Source organism: Artibeus jamaicensis, unplaced genomic scaffold (genome assembly GCF_021234435.1).
Source record: "Artibeus jamaicensis isolate MK-2021 breed Jamaican fruit bat unplaced genomic scaffold, CSHL_Jam_final contig_233, whole genome shotgun sequence".
NCBI lineage: Eukaryota > Metazoa > Chordata > Mammalia > Chiroptera > Phyllostomidae > Artibeus > Artibeus jamaicensis.
In genome coordinates, this window is record NW_026521486.1 from 45,691,059 (window position 1) to 45,715,119 (window position 24,061).

The 24,061-nt window shown below is 42.9% G+C and overlaps 1 protein-coding gene and 1 non-coding gene across 3 annotated transcripts in view; both read left to right on the plus strand.

Annotated features, from left to right (window-relative positions):
- The window catches only part of ANO6 (anoctamin 6), a 197,375-nt gene extending 181,493 nt beyond the window's left edge, over window positions 1-15,882 (plus strand). Inside the window, exons 18-20 of one of the 2 annotated variants that reach the window (XM_037162315.2) lie at window positions 2,617-2,819; window positions 3,835-3,940; window positions 13,091-15,882. In XM_037162315.2, coding sequence (XP_037018210.2) covers window positions 2,617-2,819; window positions 3,835-3,940; window positions 13,091-13,297 — 516 coding nt within the window. In that variant the 3' untranslated portion in view covers window positions 13,298-15,882. The remainder of the gene's footprint in view (window positions 1-2,616; window positions 2,820-3,834; window positions 3,941-13,090) is intronic. The other variant, XM_053661617.1, reaches the window with a different exon arrangement.
- LOC128626913 (U6 spliceosomal RNA) lies at window positions 8,295-8,401 on the plus strand. The gene has a single exon (XR_008391037.1). It is a non-coding gene; the product is annotated as a U6 spliceosomal RNA (small nuclear RNA).
- Window positions 15,883-24,061: the final 8,179 nt, after the last annotated feature.

The window sequence follows — 24,061 nt, forward strand, 5'->3', positions numbered from 1 at the left end:
GAAGCCAGCTATCACCCCAAGCACCCTCGATATATCTGAATTCCATGGTATTCCTCCTTTGTTGGAGAAAGTTCCAGATCACACGCAAAAAGCAACTACCAGGTAGTATCAGTTTCCATTCGTCCCGATAGCCCACACCTTCAGCGTCCACTGTGCTGCGAAATGAAGACGAATGTTTGGAAATATGTCAGCAAGGCCTTTCAGGTTCCACAGGCATAAGGGAATGAGTCTGTCATGTTCAATATGCTACACAATAGTAAGCGTGGCAGGAACGTGGACTTGGGCGCTGTGGGAAGATTTTCAGCAACAAGGTTGGAAACTGAAAGTTTTTGTCCGACCTTCAGCTAACCAGAAAATTCAATTGAGTCATACTCCCCATTCCTCAAGCGTCTGGTTTGATTGTGTTAGGGCACCTCTCCCTAGTATCCGCAGCCTGGCTCCACTCCACTAGCACAGATGGAGTATGGGCAGTGTTGCCAGGGCTGCTCTGTGTGTCTGAGGGTGTACACACAGAGGCGCGCAAATGCCCGCTCACTGGTGCCGCTGCCTCTTACCCGAGTAACTGAGGCCTTGTTTTCTTACACATAGACATCGTCCCCTCGCCCCATCTGGTGTGCGAAGGCTACCTTTCCGCAATGGGAGCACTTCAAACTGTAGGGAGAAGGGAATAGCTACCAGGGACGAGAATGGACAGTCAGCAGGAGTCTGGTTTACAGTCATTCATTTTAAAGCAGCTAGTTCAATAATAAGCTGAATTGACATCATTGTCCCGTGCCAGAGCATCAGCTATTGAAGACCAATTTTAATTTATTTTGATATAAATGGTGTTTGGAACAGCATGGGAAATGAAGCGCACTGAATTTATTTGTACTCTTGCAGCATGTCTCAAAAGCAGCTCAATTCAGGAGGAAAGAGTATCTTGTCAGAAGATAATAGAATTAACTTCCTTGTCAGAATTTTTGTAGCTCCCTAAAGCACATCTGGTGATTCTATAAAAAGCTATCGTTGAGTAAATTAACAAAAAATGTTAATCTGTTGAAATCTGGGGAAAATATTCTTGCATTACAGCACCCCCCACCACCACTGACAGGCAGGCACGGGCACACACACACAGTTCGTGGCAGAGGAAATGGCAAAGCTGGTTCCATAGGGGACATCTTGCCACAGAAAAGCCTCTTAGTTGTTTTTCCCGCTCTGCCTGAGATACTGTTCGTTGGCTTGTGGTCTCACTGTGTCTAAACCATATGTTCAGAAGACGACTATGAAAAACCATATTGTGCCCAAAAGATGTCTGTTCTTCTGCTTCGATAAATGACTAAATCAGGGAGCTTTGTTTATTCACACAGAATTTAGATTGAAAAATATTTTTTCCTTTTTTTCTTCCTTTAAACCAGTTTTATGCATTGGAAAGATGAAAGACAAAATTTAAAGACTTTTAGAGAAAATTCATGTGATGCATAATAATTTACAGCTGAATAGATATCGGCGCAGTTTAGACCCAGGTTTAAGTTTGACCCATATTTATTCCTTTAATCTGGAAACACGTTAAACTTTGTTACTTGATAGTTCTTATCCATTTAAACTTTTGGAAGTGTAGAGGCTTAGATACCAGATCTAACAATACAGACATCATTGCTTGACTATGTGAATGGAGCAACCCCCAATGTTTTTTATTGCTGTGTACATTTTAACAAAGTTTACTGGTTATTGCTCTTCAACCAAGCAGCATACATAAGTATATACTGGCAGTTTAAAATATAGCAGACTATAGGCTGACTTGTCTAAACAAGTGTGTAGAGCTCTGGCTGCTATGGCTCAGTGGATTGAGCACTGGCCTGCGAACCAAAGGGTCACCAGTTCAATTCCCAGTCAGGGCATGTGCCTGGGTTATAGGCCAGGTCACCAGTAGGGGATGTGCAAGAGGCAACCACACACTGATGTTTCTCCCCTCTCTAAAAATAAATTAAATCTTTAAGATAAATAAGTACGTGGATTCTATAGAGAAAAATGTATTAATTTATAGGCTATTATTAACTTAGATCAAGGAAAATGTATTTTATGCAATTTATATCCTATTTTTAAGTGGCAACTAATTAAAAATCAGTTTTATATTAACTATTTAAAGAGGAATTATATAAAACCAAATTATTTTTGGAATATTGATTTTAGTACTACATATACAAAAGGATCCTCTACATCAAAATCATAAAAGATTTAAATTATATTGACTAGAGCTCTAAGGTTGAATTTTGCTATATTCTATTTTTTAAAATAAAATTATACACATCACATGCAAGCAACTCTTGAGTTATCTACAATACCAGAGTCCACAATTACTCATAACAGGTTGCTTTTGAACTGCAGAAAGTCTTCGGGACATTTCTTAGGATTGAAGACCAAATGGAAAGTGTTCTACTTTAAAGCAGCTGCTCAAAGACTCCAGGATATTCACTGCCTGTATCCATTGGTTATAGATATAGTTAGGAAAGAATTAAGATTTCTGAATCTTTAATTTTAAAAACAATCGACTGACGAACATGTGATTCTGGCCTGTTTGTTAACATAGCTGAAAAGGCTCTAACTTAATGCCCCTCTCTTGTTTCCCTCCCCATACAGGCCATGATTATTGCTTTCACGTCAGACATGATCCCCCGCCTGGTGTATTACTGGTCCTTCTCTATCCCCCCCTATGGGACCCACGCCCACCATACCATGGAGGGGTACATCAACAACTCTCTCTCCGTCTTCAATGTCGCAGACTTCCAAAACAGAAGCTTGGAAAATCCATACTCTAGGCGTGGTAACTATACCACATGCAGGCAAGTTCCCCTTATGTGTTTAGGAGAAAAGTCTTAGAAATGAGGAGACTAAGAGTTCCAAAAAGCAAAAATAATTCATTTGTTAAGGCTGTGTTATTCAAGCACAGCATGACAACATTGAGTGATGACAAACTGGCGCCCTCACTTAGCAAAGAAATGCGAATACCTCTGCCTCCCCACCGAAGCACTCTGCATTGATTTTAATAGCTGGTCATATCCGCTGTGGACAATATACTTAAACTAAATCACCAGTTGATGAAGTCAGTTGACTATATGTCGAGTGTTTTTGTTCACTCAGAGTCTTAAACCTAAAGGAGGATTTAAAATTTATTTAGTTCCACTCTTCAAAGTGTTCTTTGATTCAGATTCTTAACAACATAACCAAGAAACCAGAAATAAGCCCCAAATAAATGTTTCAAAGTTACACATTGTAGAGCCTCTTCAGAATTCCGCATTGAATCTGCTTTAACTCCCAAGAGTGATTACACTCTTCTAGGTCTAATAGGTCACAGGAAGGACATTGGAGATATGCCACCTGAGGGAGAGACACCGACAGCAGTAGCTCATGACACCTGACAACAAAGAAATTAGCAAGGAAATTTTAACATGTACAAGAGGCACTCTCCGTAGGGGAGAGAGCCCCACAGCCGAGTGAGCCCTGATGACACCATTACATAAATTTATAGGCATGTTTCTGAAAATACACTCAATTGTTTTAGTTATACTTTTGAGAAAGCAAGGATAAAACTCTGGTAAAATAAATTTAAGAATCTTTTGTTTTCTTTGTACAAAGATGAAATCTGTCATCGCCATCATTTTCCTATTGCATGTTAAGTTTTGCTGGAATAGTATTTCAGGGTTTTGTTACCCTGAATTAAACCCTTGGAGATCATCGATGTGATGTCCAATTTTTAAAAAATCATTGTATTAAATATGACCTGTCTGTAATGAGCACTTTTTTATAGAATTTGATCAAAAACAATGACCTCCTGCTCCGCCTCTGTTCCATTCCCAGGTACCGAGACTTCCGGAACCCCCCCGGACACCCACAGGAGTACAGACACAACATCTACTACTGGCACGTGCTCGCCGCCAAGCTGGCTTTCATCATCGTCATGGAGGTAGGCGAGGTGCACGCACTCGGAAATGGTCCGTGAGGCAGTGCATTTGCATACCTTTATGCGTTGCCAGCTCTGATTTAAAATGTGCAGTACGCTCTTATCTCATGCTAATAATTACTTTAGGACATTTACTAATCAAATTTGACCTGAGAGTACCCATAAAGCTTCCATTAATTAAAGGAAGTTGCTTATCTGCTGTAAAAGTTAAAAGCGTGTTGTATGCTAAAGGGATCCCGTTCTTTCCAGTTCTGTAGCAATTGTTGGTAGGGGGACACGGGGCTACATGTTAGGCAGAGGAGGACCTTATTCAAAATCAGTAAGTTGTGATCTCTGCCCCTGAGAAACTTATTGCTCTCATAGTATTATTTGTGTTGTTTTTATTGATTTTCATAATAAACCTTTTTATATGTTTATATCCCTAAAATATATAAAACTATTCCTGAAGTACAGTAGCTGGTACACAGCAAGACTCACTGATTATATTCCGATAGATAGTTATCGAAGTGGTTAGACTCCTGCTTTTGAGGTCATGCTGGCCTAGATCCCATGAGGGCTATCTCTCTGTAAAACATTTAGAATCAGCTTAAAACATGGTTTCCTTTGCATTTGTTGAGCTCACTAGAAGGGAGGAGAGTCTACAAAGAGGAAAGAGGAAAACAGGTGATAAGCTAAAATGAAGTGGTGGGCTGTAGGCGCGCCTGGCGTTCAGGAGCACTTGGAGAACAAGTGCTGTTAACAGTGTCTCCAGCTAAAAGCTCAGGGAGACCAGGATGGGGGGGTGGAAGCAGGCGGAACAGCTGAGCTTGAGCCTCTGGAATTCAGCTAGGGGTCCCAAAAAAACGTCTCAGGCAGAAGTAAACGTATCTCTCCTTTGGAGAAAGGTGCCCTCGATGTGGATGCCAGATTTTTCTCAAATTGAAATCATCAGAAACAAGTTTAAAATCAAAGATTAACAGGCATTCCAGTCACTGTGGCAACAGGCGTAAGTGCAGTCGTCTCCTCCCCACAACCACTTCAAAACTATAAAACTAGAACGGCCATCACTGGGGACCACCTGAAGTCTAGCTGAACAGAAGTCCTGTAACTAAAGATACAGAGAACAAGCCTCAGTGACACTGACAGGAGGGGCAGGGACATGGAATCCACTGGTCCTGCACCCAGGCACAGCAGATAAAAATAAAGAGGGATACCTCAACTGTGGGGGTCCCCTCTGAGGAGCCAGGGATGCCAGCCCCACACTGGGCCCCCATCCCAGTGTTTCCAGTGCCAGGTAGTCCCCAAAACTTACGGCTATAAAAACCAGCAGGGATTTTGACTGAATGACACGGAGAGCTGCTTGTCTCGAGGGTTTCTCTTAAAGGGTCAACATGGACTCACTTGCTTTGAGATCAAGTGCTGGGGCATCAAAGACATACCCAGAGGAACTGAATTGTGTAGCATCAGAGCAAGAGCTGAAAGGCAACTTTCTCCCACACTGAATTGTTAACAAAAGCCACCACGCCTTTGCTGAGCCCACCCCGCCTCAGGTGCAGACTGATGTCATGAGTTTCCATGAACCTAACACTGTTCTGCTTTGCTGACTCCCCGAGACCTACCCCCACCCCACCCCCAAGCCGAGTCTAGTTGCTTTTCCATTACAAGTGGCCTGTTCTGGTTCATGCTGCAAACTTTCCTAAAATCTCTCAAAGTTTCACCAATCCCAGACAAGTAGCATCTGGCCTCAGTGTACCCCATATATTGCGCTAAGTGGCCCTGGGCACAGGCAGCAGCTGACTTTGGCTTGCACCCTCCCAAGAGACCCCAGAAGCAGCACACCCCATGACCAGCCTCAGATGACACCAGACCACCACCCAACCACCTCCACAAATGACACACTTAAAAGTCCGACCCTGCAGGCACCAGAGCCCCACTGAAGCGAATCCTGGTACACAGGGTTGGCCCCCGCACAACAGCTCCTCTACTGTAGTTACTGCCAGTCCTTACAACCAGTCAGCCTGCAGGTTAGTTTATCCAAAGAGCAAACAAGGCTCAACTACAACAGGAGGGTACACACAAACCCACAAGGAACATACCCAGGTCAGGTGACAAGGGAGACTGCGCCTCATAGGACCCCAACTACTTAAGGCCACTCTGCCAAGATGGGGAGATGTAACAGCTCTACCTAATATGTAGAAAAAAAACACAGGGAGTCAGCCAAAGTGAGGAGATAAAGAAACATGCCCCAAATGATAGAACAGGAGATAGCTCCAGGAAAAGAACTAAATGAAATGGAGGCAAGCAGAATTTAAAACAATGGCTACCAGAATGCTCAAGGAGTGTAGTGAGAACTTACACAGCATAAAAGAGGACATAGAAATGACCAAAACTAACCAGTCAGAAATGAAGAATGTAATAACTAAAATGAAGAATACATTAGAGGGAATCAAAAGTAGAATACATGAAGCAGAGGTTTGTTTCAGCGACTTGGAATACAAGGGAGCAGAAAACACCCAGTCAGAACAGCAAAAAGAAAAAAAGAATCTAAAAAATGAGGATACTGTAAGGAGCTTCTGTGACAACATCAAGCAGCCAACATTCACATCAGGGTGCCAAAAGAAGAGAAAGAGCAAGGAATTAGAAACCCATCTGAAGTAATAATGACAGAAAACTTCCTAATCTAGTGAAGAAAATAGGCAAACAAGCCCAGGAAGCACAAAGAGTCTCAACAAGAGGAAACCAAAGAGGCCCACACCAAGACACATCATAATTAAAATGCCAGTGGTTAAAGACAGAGAAAGAACCTTAAAATCAGCCAGAGAAAAGCAGTTAGGGAGCTCCCAAAAGACTGTCAGCTGATTTCTCAACAGAAACTGCAGGCTATAGGTATGGCATGAGATATTCAAAGTATTAGAGATATTCATGAGATATTCAAAACATCCTTGCATGAGGAAAAGGACCTACCACCAAGATTACACAGCAAAACTATCATTTTGAATTGAAGGACAAATAAAGAGTTTCCTAAAACAAGGAAAAACTAAAGGACTAACAAATCATTGTTTAAAAGAAAAAAAACAAAGTGGCTTCTTTAAGTGAAAGACGAAAACAAGATAAAAAATATGAGTAATAGAATGGTCATAACTACATATCTATCAATAATTACTTTAAACATAAATGGATTGAATGCTCTAATCAAAAGACATACAGCAGCTGAACAAATAACAATAAAACCCTCACATATGCTGCCTACAGGAGACTCACTTCAGACTCACTTCATAAGACACACACAAAGCCTGAAAAACAGGGATGGAAAAAGGTATTTCATGACAACAGAAACAAAATGCTGGGGTAGCAATACTTATACCACACAAATTAGACTTTAGGACAGAGGCTATAACGAGAGGAAGAAGGACCCAGCAATTTCACTTCTGGGTACTTATCTGAAGAAACCCAAAACACTAAAACGTAAAAACATAAGCACTCATATGTTCATTGCAGCATTGTTTACAATAGCCACAGTATGGAAGCAACCTAGGTGTCCATCAATAGATGAGTGGATAAAGAAGTGGTGTATACGTACAAAGGAATATGAGTCGGCCATAAAAAAGAATGGAGTTTTGCCATCTGCAAAAATATGGACAGATCTAGAGTACAGGTGGCAAACACAAGGCCCAGAGGCCAAATCCAGCCCTCCACCTTGTTTCTACCTGGCAGCAGCACCCAGCTCTCACTTAACTGTTAAGGAGTAGTTACATTTATACAGTCCTAAAATTACATTCGGCCCTTTGAAGGCAGCCGTGAGGCTGATGTGGCCCCCAGGGAAGATGAGTTTGACACCCCTGACCGAGAGGGTATTTTGCTGAGTGAAATCAGTCAGAGGAAGATACATACCATATGATTTCACTTATATGTGGAATCTAAAAAGCCAAAACAAGTAGAACAGAAAGACTCATAGATATAGAGGTTGCTAGGTGGGAGGGTGAAAAAGGTGAAGGGATTAAGTACAAAACAGCTACCAGTAGTCATGGGGATGTCAAGTACAGCACTGGGAGCATAGCAAGTAATATTGTAAAACTATGTATGGTGCCAGGTAGGTACTAGATTTGTCAGGGTGATTGTAAGTTATATAAATGTCTAATCAATGTTGTACACCTAATATTGTGTGTCAACTGTAATTGAAAATTTAAAAAAATATTTAAATAATGCACCTCTACAAGAAGAGAAAAAAGACAAAAAGCAAAACAAAAGATTAACAATAATTAATGGAAATAGAAAAAGATGTAAGATTGAGCAAAAAAAACTGATTTAAACCACTAATAACTTAAAAATTTGAATTATCAAATAAGGAACATAAATCAACTGTATATGAAAATGTTTAGTGCTCGCTTCGGCAGCACATATACTAAAATTGGAACGATACAGAGAAGATTAGCATGGCCCCTGCGCAAGCATGACACGCAAATTCGTGAAGCGTTCCATATTTTTTAAAGATAGCCTCTTCAACAAATGGTGTTGGGAGAACTGGATAGCTATGTGCAAAAAAATGAAACTTGAGCACAGACTTACACCATACACCAAAATAAATTCAAGGTGGATAAAAGACTTAAATGTAAGTCATAACACCATTAAAGTCCTAGAGGAGAACATTGGCAAGAAAATCTCAGATATTTCACGCAGCAACTTCTTTACTGATATGTCCCCTAGAGTAAGGAATGTAAAGGAAAGAATAAACAAATGGGATCTCATCAAAATAAAAAGCTTCTGCATGGCTAAAGAAAACAGTATTAAATTAGCAAGACAACCAACTGTATGGGAAAACATATTTGCCAATGATACCTCAGACAAAGGTTTAATCTCTAAAATATACAAAGAACTTACACGACTCCACTCTAAGAAGACACCCAACCCAATTAGAAAATGGGAAAAGGACTTGAACAAACACATCTCCAAGGAGGACATACAGAACATTCAGAGACACATGAAGAGATGCTCAATATCATTAGCTATCAGAGAAATGCAAATTAAAACCACAATGAGATGCCACTTTACACCAGTCAGGATGGCTATCATAAACAAAGCAACAAACAACAAATGTTGGAGGGGTTGTGGGGAAAAGGGGTCCTTAGTTCACTGTTGGTGGGAGTGCAGACTGGTACAACCATTATGGAAAACAGTATGGATTTTTCTCAGAAAAATAAAAATCGACCTGCCTTTTGACCCAGCAATTCCACTGCTGGGATTATATCCTAAGAATCCTAAAACATCAATATCAAAGAACCTATGCACCACAATGTTCATAGCAGCACAATTTACAATAGCCAAGAGTTGGAAGCAACCTAGGTGCCCATCAGTAAATGAATGGATCCAAAAATTGTGGTACATATACACAATGGAATTCTATGCTGCAGAGAGAAAGAAGGAGCTACTACCATTTGCAACAACATGGATGGAACTGGAAAGCATTATGCTGAGTGAAATAGGCCAGGTGCTGAAAGACAAATACCATATGATCTCACCTTTAACAGGAAGCTAAACAACAAAACAAACAAGCAAGCAGAAACAAACAAACAAACAAACTAAGACACTGAAATAGAGAACAAGGGGACAGTGACCAGAGGGGAGAGGGAAGGGAAGTTAAGGGGAAAAAGGGGGAGGGATTTAGAGGAACAAATAGGAAGGACACAGGGACGAGAACTAAGGGGGGGTGGAAATGGGAGGGAGGTGGGGAGCAAGGGGCGGGGGAGGCTGGGATGGGAAAAATAGACAAAAAACTGTACTTGAAAAATAACTAAATAAAATTTAAAAAAGAAAAAAAAAGAATTTAAAAAAAAAAGAAAATGTTTAAACAAATAAATGACAGTCAAAAAAGATCAAACACTAAGAACTAAAAAAAATCACAGTGCATTTTTGAAAAATAATTTTATAGAACTTTGAGAAATGAAAATATTATAGTTGTTGAAATGAAAAATTAACAAGGATTAAACAGAAGTTTAGGCAAATCAGAGGAAAGGATTAGTGAACTTGGACATAGGTCTGAAAAAGTTACCCCTAACACGTGGCAGGGAGGTAAGAAAATGGAAACTATGAAAGAGAGGTTAAGCAATACGGAAGATAAAATGAAAAGAACAAACTTTCAAAAAAAATCATAGGAGCAAAAAAAAATTGGATAGTGAAGGAGAGGCAATATTCAAAGACTTAATTACCAAAATTTTTTTAGAACAAATGAACATCTGTTCACAGAACAGAAGGCACAAAAAATACCGAGCAGAACAGATAAATCCACACTGACACACATTGTAAGGGAAATGCAGTACCAAATTGAAGATCTTAAATGTAACGACAGATAGATGACTAAGATAGATAAAGAAAATTAGAAAATTAGAATGAGAGTAAACTTTTTAACAGCACCATGGAAGCCATAAAATAATCTAATATCTTTAAAATGCTAATGGTCACTATAAATGTAGAATTAAATGAAACTTTGAGTAACTGAAAAGTCTTTCTGCAATGAAAACACCAGACCATATGGTTTTATACAAGATACCAGACTTTCTAAACAAATTACTTCAACCTCATACTAACTTTTGCAGAGATCGCTAAAGGGAAATACTCTTCAACTCCTTTTAGATCCTAAAATCAGACAAGAGGAAGGAAAATTATAAGCCAGTCTCACTCATTACATAGATACAAAGAGTCAGAATCTTTTTAAAATGTACAGACTGACTGAAGCAATGTATTTTTAAAAGATGACATCAAACCATGTTGACGTTATCACAGGAACACAAGGGAGGTGTAACAGAAAATCCACATATCTATGAATATCACCTACCTTGGCAACAGATGGGAAAAGAACCTCTTTCCTACAACAACTTTTGTGTTTTATTGTATAATTTCCAATGCTGATTTCTCTCTCATCTCAAAATATTCCCCACCCTCCCATTACCTAACTGGTCAGAAGCATTTGGCACTGCCAGTCACTCTCTCTTCCTTGAAATTCTTCCTCACTTGGCTCCCAGGAAAATGTTTTTTTGCCTTTCCTTCTACCCCACTAAGCAGTCTCTTCTTAATTTCTTTACAAGCCCCTTCCTTCTCACATCCTTAGTGATCCTGGGGCTCATTCCTTGTCTGCTTTTCTCTCTACTCACAGCCTTGGTGATCTCACGTGGTCCGTTGGCTTTCAAGGCCACATAACCACTCCTCACCAGTGGGTATCTCCAAAACACCTCTCCCCCGAACTAAGCCCATGAATCCAACTGCCTCCTTGGCCTTTCTGCTTGGCTGACTAACAGATACCTTAAATATGCTGCCCCAAATTCCTGTTGGCTTAAATTTGTTTCTAATGTTCTGCTCCCTACCCTGCCCTAAATCTGTTCTGTCACAGACCTGAGACATTACGCCATGGATTATGGTAATTCTGTCTCACCAGTTGCTCAGGCCAGAATTCTTGGAACCCTCTTTACTTTTTTCTTCCCTATTTACCCCACACATCCATTGCTCTTGGCTTTTCCTTTGAAAATACATCACAGATATGACCACTTCTTACCAATTCTGCTTACCAACTCCACCACCCAAATCAAAGCCACCAGTATTTTTTGGCCTGGCTTAGCCCAGCATTCTTCTAACTGGTCTCCTTACTGTCATCATGTCTCACTCAGAATGAAAACCAAAGGCCTTACACAGTGTAGCCACACTCTGTTACTTCCCTATTTTCACTCCTGCTCCTTGCTCGTTCACTTCAGCTTGCCCTTCCTGGACCACATCCTGTGGGCTCCACTGTGTAGACTCTGCACTGGCTATTCCCTTTGCCCACAGGTCTTTGCTCCCGACATCTGCAGGGCTCATCCCCTCCCTCATTAAAGTTTTTGCTCACTGAGGCGTATCCAGCTAATCTACTTACAAAATATGCCTCCCACCATTACACTCAGATTCACTCTTACCCTGCTTTGCTATTTACCCATAGCTCTTACCACTCTTTAATACCATGTATAATTTATCTTTAATTATGTTTATTGTATATTATCTCTGTCCCCTTACTAGGTCAGAGATTTTTGAATAATGAATAAAGAAAAAGGTGTTCAACCTCATTCATCACCGGGGAAATGCAGAGGCAGGCTCAAGTGAAAGTCCATTTCATAATCACTGTGTTGGTTAAAGAAAAGGGAGGCCTGATAACAAGTGCAGACAAAGATGTGGAGCAACTGGAGCCGCCGTACAGTGTGAGCTCGGGCAGACAGCTGCTTCGGGAGGTCCCTGCAGCCCTCTGTGACACAGAGCGAGCGCGGACCGTGGGGTCTCAGCGGTTCCATCCCCAACATCAGTGTTTCTAGTACGAAGACTGGAAACAAGCCCAGTACCTTTGTAGGGAAATGAGTCATTTATACTGTCTTCAAACAGCAGAATATTATACGGAAGTGAAAATGGACCACAGTTATACACAGTAATATGGATGAATCTTAGAAACTAGCTTGGTTTTTTAAAGATATTTATCTTTAGAGGGGAAGGGAAGGAGAGAGGGAGAGAAATACCAATGTATGGTTGCCTTTCGTGCGCCCCCTGCTGGGAACTGGCCTGCAACCGAGGCATGTGCCCTGACTGAGAACTGAACCACGATCCTTTGGTTGGCAGGCCCATGCTCAATCCACTGAGCTACGCCAGCCAGGGAGAAACTAGTTTTGAATGAAAAAAATTATTTTTCAAAATACTGTATACGATATCATATTATGAGAGTTATAAAGCTCAAATCAAGCAAGACTAAACAATGTATTATTTGGGGGTATGTAAGTATTTATATATATTTATATATAATAAACCTTTCAAAAGTAAAAAACAATGATATACTTGCACAGATAGTGTTTACCTTTGGGGAAGAGGCTTGGGAACAAGACAAGAAAGGAACACGCTACAGCAAAACTACTAGAGCACTGTTAGTGTTGCGGTGAGTGTTACAGATACTAGATACATTCTTTTCTACACATCAAATAGTATTCTGAAATTTATAAAGTAACAACACTCCTTGGCAACGCCCCCTCACAGGGGAGAGACCGGATGTACATGTGGAATGCCCACCACCTGGTCCAGGTGCCCTGCCATAGTGACCTGCAGAAGGAAATGTAACGGCCTCTGTGTTCCCCTCCGTGCCTTTGTGACTGACTGTTTTCTTCTTCTCTCCTTCAGCATATCATCTACTCTGTGAAATTCTTCATTTCGTATGCAATTCCAGACGTATCAAAAAGCACGCAGAGCAAGATCAAGAGAGAAAAATACCTAACCCAAAAGCTTCTTCATGAGAACCACCTCAAAGACATGACCAAAAGTATGGGCGTCCTAGCTGAGAGCATAATAGGAGTCGTAGATAACAATTTACGACCAAAAGTAGAGTAAGAGCCTTAGGTTCTGAGAAGCACTTTAAAGAACTTTGTCAAAAAATATTAATCTCCAGTGAAAACGCTTAAAACCACCCTCCTAAAGTAAAATGGATACTTTTTTCTTTGATGATTTTTAGGGAGTGTTTCATTTTTTCACTTTGCCAACTCTGTTCCAGGGGTATCTTTCCCTTCTACGTCGTCATTAAAGACATGCTAGATTTTGCATGATTAAAAAACGCTAACATGGAATTCAGCTAGTAAGTGGCAAACAGACTCAAGAATTCACGCTATATAGATGTATTATCACATCCCCACAGGAGAGGAAACCTCAGTCTACAGGAAACACTGTCGGCCTCCATTTCGGCCTCTCTTTCCAACTCAAAGAAGTGCCCTGAACGGAGTACAGTGAAGATAGCGAGTTTCCGAAGCACGTTGTGCTAATCCACAGTGACACTTGTGTCTCCCAGGAGCAGTCCTAGAATGTTCTGTGCCAGTCAATGTTGGCTGCTCCCCAAGTCCGAAGGGAGTAAGATGACGAAAGCAGGGAAGTTACAGATTCAATAGAACTGATTCCTATTGATCAGGATAATTAATTTACCTCTTGTAAAGATGTGTAGTTTCTTGAAAAAAAATGAAATCGAGTAATTAAAATTGCATTTCTATCAACATAATGGTCTGGAAAAGATAAGCCCACCAGCTTCCCTCCAGCTGCCCTTTACTCGTGACTGCAGTGTGCACAGCACAGCAGATCAGGCGCCCCGCGCATGGCCCGCTGCACAGCCCTGTGACCCAGTGGTTAAGGGAACACCGAGTCCCCTGATAGGGAGCCACACTTGTCCCTGTATGAGGGCCACCGTTTGGCAGGCCTTCTGCGTGTCCTTGCGGTCAGCATACCGATGCATCTGCCCTGCTAGCTAGCTCCTCGCACCCTCCGCTCTCCGAGTCCCAACCCAGCAGCATGTTTGCCCCCGGAAGCGTTGTGGGGGGTGGACACAGATCATTCCCAATGAAGACAAGACTGGGTATAATTTGCCCTTCCAGCCTCCCTAAGTCCAGTCAGGCATTTAGAGTAAGAAAAAACAGTGGTTTGGTCACAAACCATGCCATCAGCTGGGGGTCAGTTCCTGCTGAGCTCCTGACCACGCCCATCTTGCCCTTGATTTGTTCAGCTGAGCAGCCTTTACAGCGCTTTACTGCCTTTCAGGTGCTAGGCCCTCTGGGAAACTCGAGAGAAGATTCGGGGCCCTCGCTCCTCACCCTTGACTGGTGACAGGAGTGCAGGAGAGGGAGTCTGGCGCAGGGTTTGGACGGGCCACCACTCACTGGGGTGCTGCTGAATGCCCAGGTGCACGGGAGCCAAGCCACTCTGAACCCCAGCAGCAAAAGACAAGGCAACACGTTTAGTGTTTAAGGCTTGTTATAACAGGGTAGTCTAACTCCAGGACTTATGTACAATTCATCAGAGCAGTATCTGCACTTTTGAATTGTCCCAGTAGAGCAAGGACAGCATTTCACTCACTTTCTTGATAGTGGTGATGATGTGATCAGAAAGTGTTCGTGACAGGCTGTGTGAGGTCTGACTGCTCACCTGTGACACCGCTGCTCCTGGAAGTGGCGTTGCCTCCTCTCGAATTACCTCTGCTCTCCTCTGAACTCAGCGACTCTCCTACTGTTGGACTTGGCAGTTACTCATTGCATATGGAAGCATGGAAGAGGAAATGTTTTTGCCTTATCTCTTTGTATATAAAACTTTAAAAGAATTGTGTACTTACGTCTTCATAAACCACCTTTCACACATCGCCTTCGTGGTCTAAACTGAGCTTCTGTGGACAGGAGGGACAAACCTACCCTTTTCGTGGCAGCGGGTGAGGTGCGACACTGCCTGTGTTCCCCGAGCGCCTGAGCGGCAGGGAGGCCAGGCGTCACCGTGACACCCCACTGTTCACGTCAGCCTAGTGCCGACTTGTCCATCGAGAAAGGGTGGGGCCGCTTCTGCAGCAGTTAGGGACAGCTCTGTCACCACACGCAGGCAGTGCCCCAGGGGACAGGCGTGTGGCCGTGGGCCGGTGAAGGGAAAATCGGGTCCCACACCTGCCCGGCGTCAACCACTAGAGACATTTTCACGTTACGCCCTTTTGTAATGCCTGTGACTTAATAGAGTGAAGCCTTAGACCAAAACACTCAGGGGATTTTTTTTTTCTTTAAATACCCCTCATTTTTTAATTAGGTCAGTAGAAGGGGAAAGCTGTCACTTTTTGTTTGAAAACTTAAACAAGGCCGTCTTGTACACGGTTGTCGCCAGAGCCTTCCCTTCCGGTTGCATACGCATCTTGAGTTTCAGAAAACATTAGTTCACAGTAGGGGGGCAGCATGCGCCATTTCTGAAACACTTCTTGTACCATTGTGTCGTGTTTCTATTGTATTTAAAGATTTTAGTAAGTTGAAATGTATGAGTAGCTTAACTAACGTAGAACTGAAACATTAATAGCGCTCTTCATACACTGTGGCAAAGGATGTAAAGTTTGTAATGTTTTGTGATCTCTGTGCATTTTAATACCCTTTTATAATAATGAGCATTTTAATAAAATCATTTAAAAAGCACTACTGTGGTTTACTCTTATCGTCATGTTTTTAAGAGAGCCAATATATACCTGCTAGTTACCAGTTATCACTCAGATAACATGTGCACTTTTATGTAGATTACATCTAAAATTATATATTTTTCACAGCGTATACTTCCTTTGAAACATGGTCTTCCTAGAAAAGTTGGGGTTGGGGACTCAACCAGGGCTGCTGCAGGCAGTTACTGGGACCGAACCCGGCACAGGGCACCAAGGCCAGAGAGCAGGCAGGAGCGAAAACCCGCCCACCTCAGCTCCCCACGCTGGCCGGGTGCACCGGTGTGCAGCTGCACCGGCTCTGGGGGTGACGTGCTTCCTCTAACTACGTAAAGAGGCCGCCTGATCGCTCAGCCGTGTCGCAGGGCCAGTGTCACCAGAGAGGACAAGTTTCTGTAGGTCCCAGAAAGGTTCTGTTCAGGTCAGTCAATGCCCTGGGTGCAGAAGGAGCAATCATGGAGAATACAGAATATAAAGGACAATCTCATTAAAAAATTAAGTTTTTAAAGAACTTCTAGACAGTACAAAATCCAGATTTTAACTCATTTCATCCTTTTTTTTTTCGACCAACTTGAATTTTATTAGGCTTCCAATCAAACTATAAGTCCAATACAGTCCTTAACTGAACAAGCAGGAAGAAACCATTTCTCATCCCTAAGTAATGCTTTTGGGACAAGTACTAATAATGTTATTCTTCCCTTCAAGCATTTTAAGTCCAGCAGGGAGACAACTAGTAGTTCATTTAAGCACAGTGCCCCCTTCTCATGTGGGGGAATGATGAGGCCTTAAACACGGTGGTTCCCCTTTATCCAGGGTTTCACTTTCCATGGTTTCAGTTACACACGGGCAACTGTGGTCTGAAAACATTAAATGGAAAATTCCAGAAATAAACAATTCATAAGATTTAAATCACATGCCCCGGGACATGAATCATTCCTTTGTCCGGGGTCTCCGTGCCGTACATGCCGCCGCCCATTAATCACTAAGTAGCCACCGTGGTTATCAGACGTAGGCTGAGGCACCACAGCGCCCGTGCTCGGCTAAGCCTTATTCTACTGAAAGCCCAAGCAGAGTGGTGCTGGCAATTCAGATCTGCCAAAGAGAATCCTTGAAGTGCTTCCTTTGGATGAGAAGGGGGAAGTTCTCAATAAAGAGGAAAAAAATGTTCACTGAGGTTATTAAATCTCTGGTGAAAATGAATCCTCTATCTATGAAACTGAGCAAGGAAAACAAACTTGCCAGATCGCTGAGGCAGAGACCATAGCTACATTACTTATTACAATACTTTGTTAGTTGTTCTATTTGATTCTTTGTTATTGTCAATCTCTTACTGTGCCTAATTTACAAATTAAACTTTACCATAGATATGTATAGGGAGAAAACAGACAGCATTCAGTACTAAAAACATAGTATGTATGTACAGGGTTCGATACAACCCAAGGTTTCATGTACCCACTGGGGGTTTTGGAACGTGCCCCTTGCAGATGAGGGGGGAACAACTGTAACCGGCATTGTCTGCCCCGCCAACACCATGATTAGATGGTTCCTTACACAGTGTCTCACTGTTAACATGATTTTTTTTGTAGAGAAATGTAAAGTCGCTTTAAAAAAAGGACTATAAAAGAAGTGTATGATTATAAAAGAAAGGCGACATGTTAAAAAGTCCCAAGCTGCACACAAACGCTGTGCGGGAACCCTAGGTCCTGTGCCCTCCCACCCCACCCCCCAGCCACTCCTGGGGGTCCCCGGAGGTGTGAGTTGGGTCCATGAAGGGCTGCCTTTGCCCCAAGCAACTCCAGAGACCTACTTGGGTTTTGAAAAATTACATTCATTGTATTAAAATTGCAGATCAGAAAAGTTCGTTCTTCAGCTTTTTCAGTTCAGCCCAAATGCTATTCTTTTCATAAATTTAGCAAATTTTCTCACTTTCTAATGAAACTTTGTTTCTACTTGAAAACTTAATGAAATGCCTTACGATATCTGAAATAGCAATTGCACATTTTTCTGTTCCTTTTCCTTTTCTAAGTACTCCAGTTTTCCAACCAACTGTGGCCAAGAAGCTGTAAGGAGACTGCAAACTTCTTTCTCTTGCGCCTCTCCTTAATGGACACCTTTCACAAAGCCGTGTAGCCCAGGTTCTCCTTTGTCATCCTGTCTGTCACTGGGAGTCTGAATATGTACATGGGCAACGGCCAGACCATATAGAAAAATAAAACTCTGAGCCACAACCTGTAGCAACCATACCAGGAAACCAACCCCTTGCCTACAACAATCAGACCAGGGAGACAGCCCAGACTTACAGGAAGTCAGACTGTTCTATCTTCAGTGACAGTCAAGGAAGCCAAACAACCGGAGACAAGCAGGCCCCGAATGGCCAGGGCCGGATTAGTACCGACCACGTTCCTAATTTTTATCCCCACTTCAACTTCAGACCAAGCAGAGATCACCAAGTGGGCCTCCCTAAACAGTTCCACAGGACACGCCACCTGGAGGCAGCCCACCCACACCTTCCCCATGCCCACCCCTCCCATCAGGACGCTGTCCCTTTCCCACTGTAAAGCTTTCCTGCTTTTATTTCTGCCGTTGAGTCTCTGCCAAAAGGCGATTGATGGTGGCTGAGTCTGTTGCTATAGGGAGCTCGAAATAAATAGCCTTTGGTTGTTCTCATTTGTTGGTCTTCACTTATTTCACATTACTGTCTGATACAAGGTGGAGGGGGGTTGCTGGGCCGGTAGGGCAAACATTGAGAATTGGTAACTCTGGCACACGAATCTTCTGGAAGCATAGAGTGGACCATCAGGAGAGAAGCTGTGAACTTAAGAGTTTGGCCTTTGATAGGCAATGGAAAACCTGTGAAAGATGTCAGAAGGGAAAACTGGAAGCAAGAATCTTGTCTTGGTCCCTGGTGAAGATTCATTTCCCTTCTGCCTAAACTCTTGTTCCTCTAAGATGTTCGGAAGGTGCCTGGACACCTTCAGAGTCAAGAAAGAGTTTGACTCAGTTCTCAGACAGGGAGGCTGCTTCCCAACGTGCCCGAGGCAAGTGGTTTGCCTCACTTTGGACCCTTCTCACTGCCCAGGGCATTCAAGCATAAATTGGAGGGGAAGCAATCCTGGGATAACCAGCTGTGGCTGTGACCGTGATCCTTTCACTTTATTTGGGGAAATGTTTTCCTTTACATATGAAGCAGAAGATTTTGCAAATGTTCTTTAAAAAAGAACAAGCACTTCCATTTCCTAGCTTGCCCCATTTCCTTAAACTGTTCAGCACATGGGATCTTTTGCAATGCTGGAGTGATCTGATTTTATTTTTGTCACTGAACCTATTCGCAGCAACCTCCCCCTGACCTGTCACCAAAGCCCTGGCCCTACAGTTCGTTTTTCATTCACTCATCTGGGTTGACCACGCCTAGTTCTTGCAGTTAGAACCAGTGCACACGAGAACTCTGACCTGAGTAGACCGTGATCCCTAACATTGTTCAGCGTGGATATGCATGTTTACGGTTCCAAAGTACCCTGCCCTCTGCCTCCTCTTCCCTCAGTGTCGCTCGTGGCGGTGCAGGGGGATGCACCTCTATGACCAACAAGAAAACCACAGAGCAGTTTACAGGGTGGACCTCGCCACGGGGCCCTTTCACTTCTACTTTGTTTTTGAATAGACAAATCAAATTTTACCTTCAAGTGTGTGGTTCCTCTGGCACAATCGGTGTCTGCCAGCTCAGTGCTCTGGCTTCGAAATGAAAGTGATAGACCAGCCCTGTCTTAGAGACTGGCTAGAAAAGGGAGGTGAGAAGCAGTGTAGAGTCCAGGGGAAGAGACAATCAGAAAGAAGAACAAATCTCTCAGCAGGCTCAGCAAGGAGTGGGAAGTTCCGGGTCCCTCATTGCTGCTGTGAACTGTAACTACCGAAGCGTGCTTCATGTTGGTTGCACCCAAAAATACCTAAAAGCAAACAAACACTGTACGGAGCAGTCCCAGGAATTTGTCTCAGCTGCCCCTTTCATGGGTGGCAGTGGGTCTCCTATGGCCCCCGGAGCCCCACTAAAGCCCAGAGGGAGCCGTCGTGCTAATGCTCACCCTTCACTAATAATGAGGCGGGGCAATGCATTTTGGGGACTCCCTTTGCAAGGATACAAGTCACTTCATTACCTTTATTGTTTTAATCTAGGAGATTGTGCTGAAAACCTTGAATAAAACTTTTCCCAGATAACATTCTTTTACATCACTGTTTGAAGCTCCGGCACCCAATCAATGGGAACTGTGTAACTTCAAATACTCGGTGGTGTCGCTCAACATGAGAAAAGGGACAGGCCCCTCCCTGGCTCTTTAGGGCTCTCTGCCTGGGTTTTCGGGGGGGGGGGGGAGAACCCCTGAGCAGCCCTTTGCAGGTGTGAGCCACGATAATACCATAGTATCACTGTTTTCCAAACCTTGTCCTGATTAACATCTCCATTCACTCATGGCCACCCAATTACTTAATATTCGTATTCCTGCTTTCCACCACCTGTTGCACCTAAAGGTAAGAAAGAGCTCACCAGTGTGACACTCACAGGCCACAGCGGATGCCCCAGCCCAGAGATGCCTCCTGGGTGACTAGTCTGGTACAAACACCTCTTTTCTTCAGCCCTCCACTTTCTCAGGAATGGTCTGACCATGCTGCACCATCCCAACTAATTCAAATCTTTATACTCTGTGAACTGCACCTGGAGCCAATGCGCTCCACCTCCCTCCCCGCCATCCTATATATTGTAAGTCATGAGAGGAAAGGAACAGAAACTTTGCCTGGGGTACAGAGTGAGGGTTTTAATCTATTTACCTAAGTATCTCAAGACAGTTGGCCTCACCAAAAATGTATTCTGTTTTGATTAGAGTCAACAGGTACATTTAGAATATAACAAAGTCACTGAAAACAATGACGGCAGTGTTTGGATAGAAGACAGTGTTGATAATGATTTTACTGGAATTCCAAGCAGTCTGCCTGGAGGATGGGAAAGCAAATAAAATTTAGGAATGGAAGATCTTGATTCAAGTCCTGGATCTCCCACTGACTGGCCCCGTAAAGTGTAGCAAGCTGAGACAGTGAACATACAGAGACAATGTCCAGACCATATATGAAAACATAACTGATCCACGACCTACTGCAACCCGCCCAGGAAGTCAACCAACCCTTTACAGCAGGCAGACCAGGCAGCCAGCCTGCCGTGAGTCAGACTTATAGAAGTCATGTTGGTATCTCCAGTGGCAGTCCGAGAAGCCAAACCATAACCCCTGAAACAGTCAGCTCCAAAAAGGCCAAGACTTGATTAACAGTGGATCTAATTGCCCTAATTTTTGTCCCTGTTTCCAATTTAGGACCTACCAGAGAAAGTCAGTGAATATCCCTAACCAGTCACATAGGACACCCCGCTTCTAGTTAGCCCACCTCCATCTTCCTGGTGCCAGTGCCCTCCGCTCAGAGCAAACAGAAAGCCTCTTTCTTTACTGCAAAGCTTTCTCATGCCTGTGCCGGCAGTTGAGTCTCTGCCGAAATGCACGTGAGGACGGCCGACTCCTTTGCTACATCGAGCTCACAATAAAGAGCCTCTGCTTTTTCTCACTTGGTGGATCTTTGCTTATTTCCACAAAGTTGTTAACCTCTCTAGGCTCTAGCTTTCTAATCCACAAAATGGGGCTGAATAGTTTCCACCACACACCGTCATTCAATGTCCCTGACGTCTCACGCTGGATTCAGTGTGCCACAAAGTATAAGAAACACAGGACGAACACCAGGCATCCTCTGGGCAGTGTTTCAATGATTAGGGGGAGAAATGGCCAACTTTACATAAACGTGTATGTATCATGGAATTAAATTTTAATATAAAATAAGGACACTCAGAGCAACTGCCTGCTATGGTGAGCTGCTGCATCCAGAACCCTGCTTTTGCTTTCTTCTCCTCAGCTGGAACTTGGGTAGAACATTTTAAGACGAAGTAACACAGGCTGAAAACGCTCTGTCAGCCATGAGATTCTAGGACAGTTGTCCTCAGAGTATGATCTAAGTTCCCCTGGGAGCGTCTGGGACCTTCTCGGGATGCCCACAAAGGCCAAACCGTGTTCATAATAGTATGAAGACGTTACTTGCCTCTTTCACTTTCTTCCCCTTGCGAGCGCACAGGGGAGTTTCAGAGGCTACATAACATGCATCTGGCCACAGATTGATAACTGCTGCTGTGTTCAGTATCCAGCTGTTTTCCATTAAGCCGACATTAAAACAAAATGCACTCTTCTAATATTCTGAAAAATAGTTTCTTTTTCATTAAACAGTTTATGTTTCACATGCAATTGATTTATTATTATTTTAAATTAATTTATAAGTAAATTTTGTAAATGTTTTAGTTTCTATGGCTAAATATTAATACATATTATTCACATGGATGAATGTGTTTTGGGGATTCTCCATGCTTTAAGAGTATAAAGGGGGATTGGTACCCAAAACCATGAGAACCACTGGTTTATAATAATAAAAATTCAAACCAGAGCCAACTATAGCATTCATATTTGATTTGACAATGAAACTTCAAGTGTGAGGGTGACAGAAAAAACCGATACTGCCAGTCCACTCTCAATGCACGTGGAATCCATCTTCTGGTTAATGACAACGACCTCTGTTGAAACTCCGGCTCCTACACAAGGGGCTGCATTTGTGCTTCCGCTCAGACACACCCGTCATCCTGCCTGATGCTCTTGGTTTCCCGGGTGTCTCTCCTGGGCTGCGTGGTCTGATGAGCCCTGCCGCAGTTTATTTCATGTTTCTGTTGCCACACTTGGCACGTGTTTGTGTATATATTTTGGATTCCAGGCTCTGTTTTGCTTGGAAATCTCCAGGGAAGGAAGTGTGAGCAGCAATATCAGTAGACTAGCATGCAAAAAGTGGTCAGAACTACAAGGCCAGGCACCATGTAGAAGCCCAGTGCAAAAGCATGGATACACATTGAGCCTGCAAATCAGAGGCAGGAAGTAATCCTATTAAAGATATTTCTTTCAAACAAGGAAGATAGTATGTTTAGTATCCAGAGCAGACCTGGCAGTGAGTAGATGTTCAATAAATACTTGTTGAATGAATGAATGAATGCCACTAAGGGATTTAGGAAGCATACCCAGGAAAGTAGAATAGATTAAAATGGAAGGTGACAGCTGATGACACCAAATCGAGATCAGTAAAGCCAGAGGTGCTGGTGTGGAACAAGGCTGAGTGGTCAGGAGTCCTGTTGTGGGCTGTGAAGAAGTGTCCTATGCGTCTCTACTACATATGCTGCTGCTTCTCCAGACACTACTGACAATTCTCTTCTGGCCACCACCCAGCTGCCAGTCACCAAAGTGAGTCTCATTCTAATGTGCAGCTATAGTAGCCTTCAGAGGTGGGCTGACAACAATGATTTTCTTATAGGACACATAGAAGCCAATGTAAAAGACAGGCAAAGTGGGTCTGGGACTCTGAAGCCCTCAATGTCCACCTCCAAGCGCTGCATGGATGAACTCCTGGACGTATCTGCTCTGTGCTTCTCATGACGGATTCCTACTTGGTCTGTCCCAGTGGAGACAGAACGAGATGGGAGGTGGTCCAAGTAGGCTATCATGATATTCAAATTCTGTTACTCCTCTTCCATCAAATGGTAAACAGGAGTCTGTCTGGGCATGTGAGCATTTGAATTTGGCCATTTAAACGAACACTCATAGGTAAATGCTGGCTCTCATTTTCATTCAGCCTAACTGGAAACAGTAAGTAAAATATATATAATTGGACTGCCAGATTTCACACAGGTTTGTCTGTGAAATTGGACTTTCAAAAGAACCAACTATTGACTTTGTTGACTTACTATCCTATATTTTTTATTCAATACATTCTGTTTCATTCTTTGTTATTTTCTTCCTGTTTATTCTGTATTGTTTTCTAATTGTTTTTTTTTAATTTTTATTTTATTGATTATGCCAGTACAGTTGTTCTATTCCCCCCCTTCATTCCCCTCCACCCTGTACCCCCCCACCCTTACCATTCCCCCCCTTTAGTTTATGACCATGTGTCTCAAGTTCTTTGGATTCTATATTCCCATACTATTGCCCTCCCCCTATCTATTTTCTACCTACCATCTATGCTACTTATTTTCTGTACCTTCTCCCCCCTCT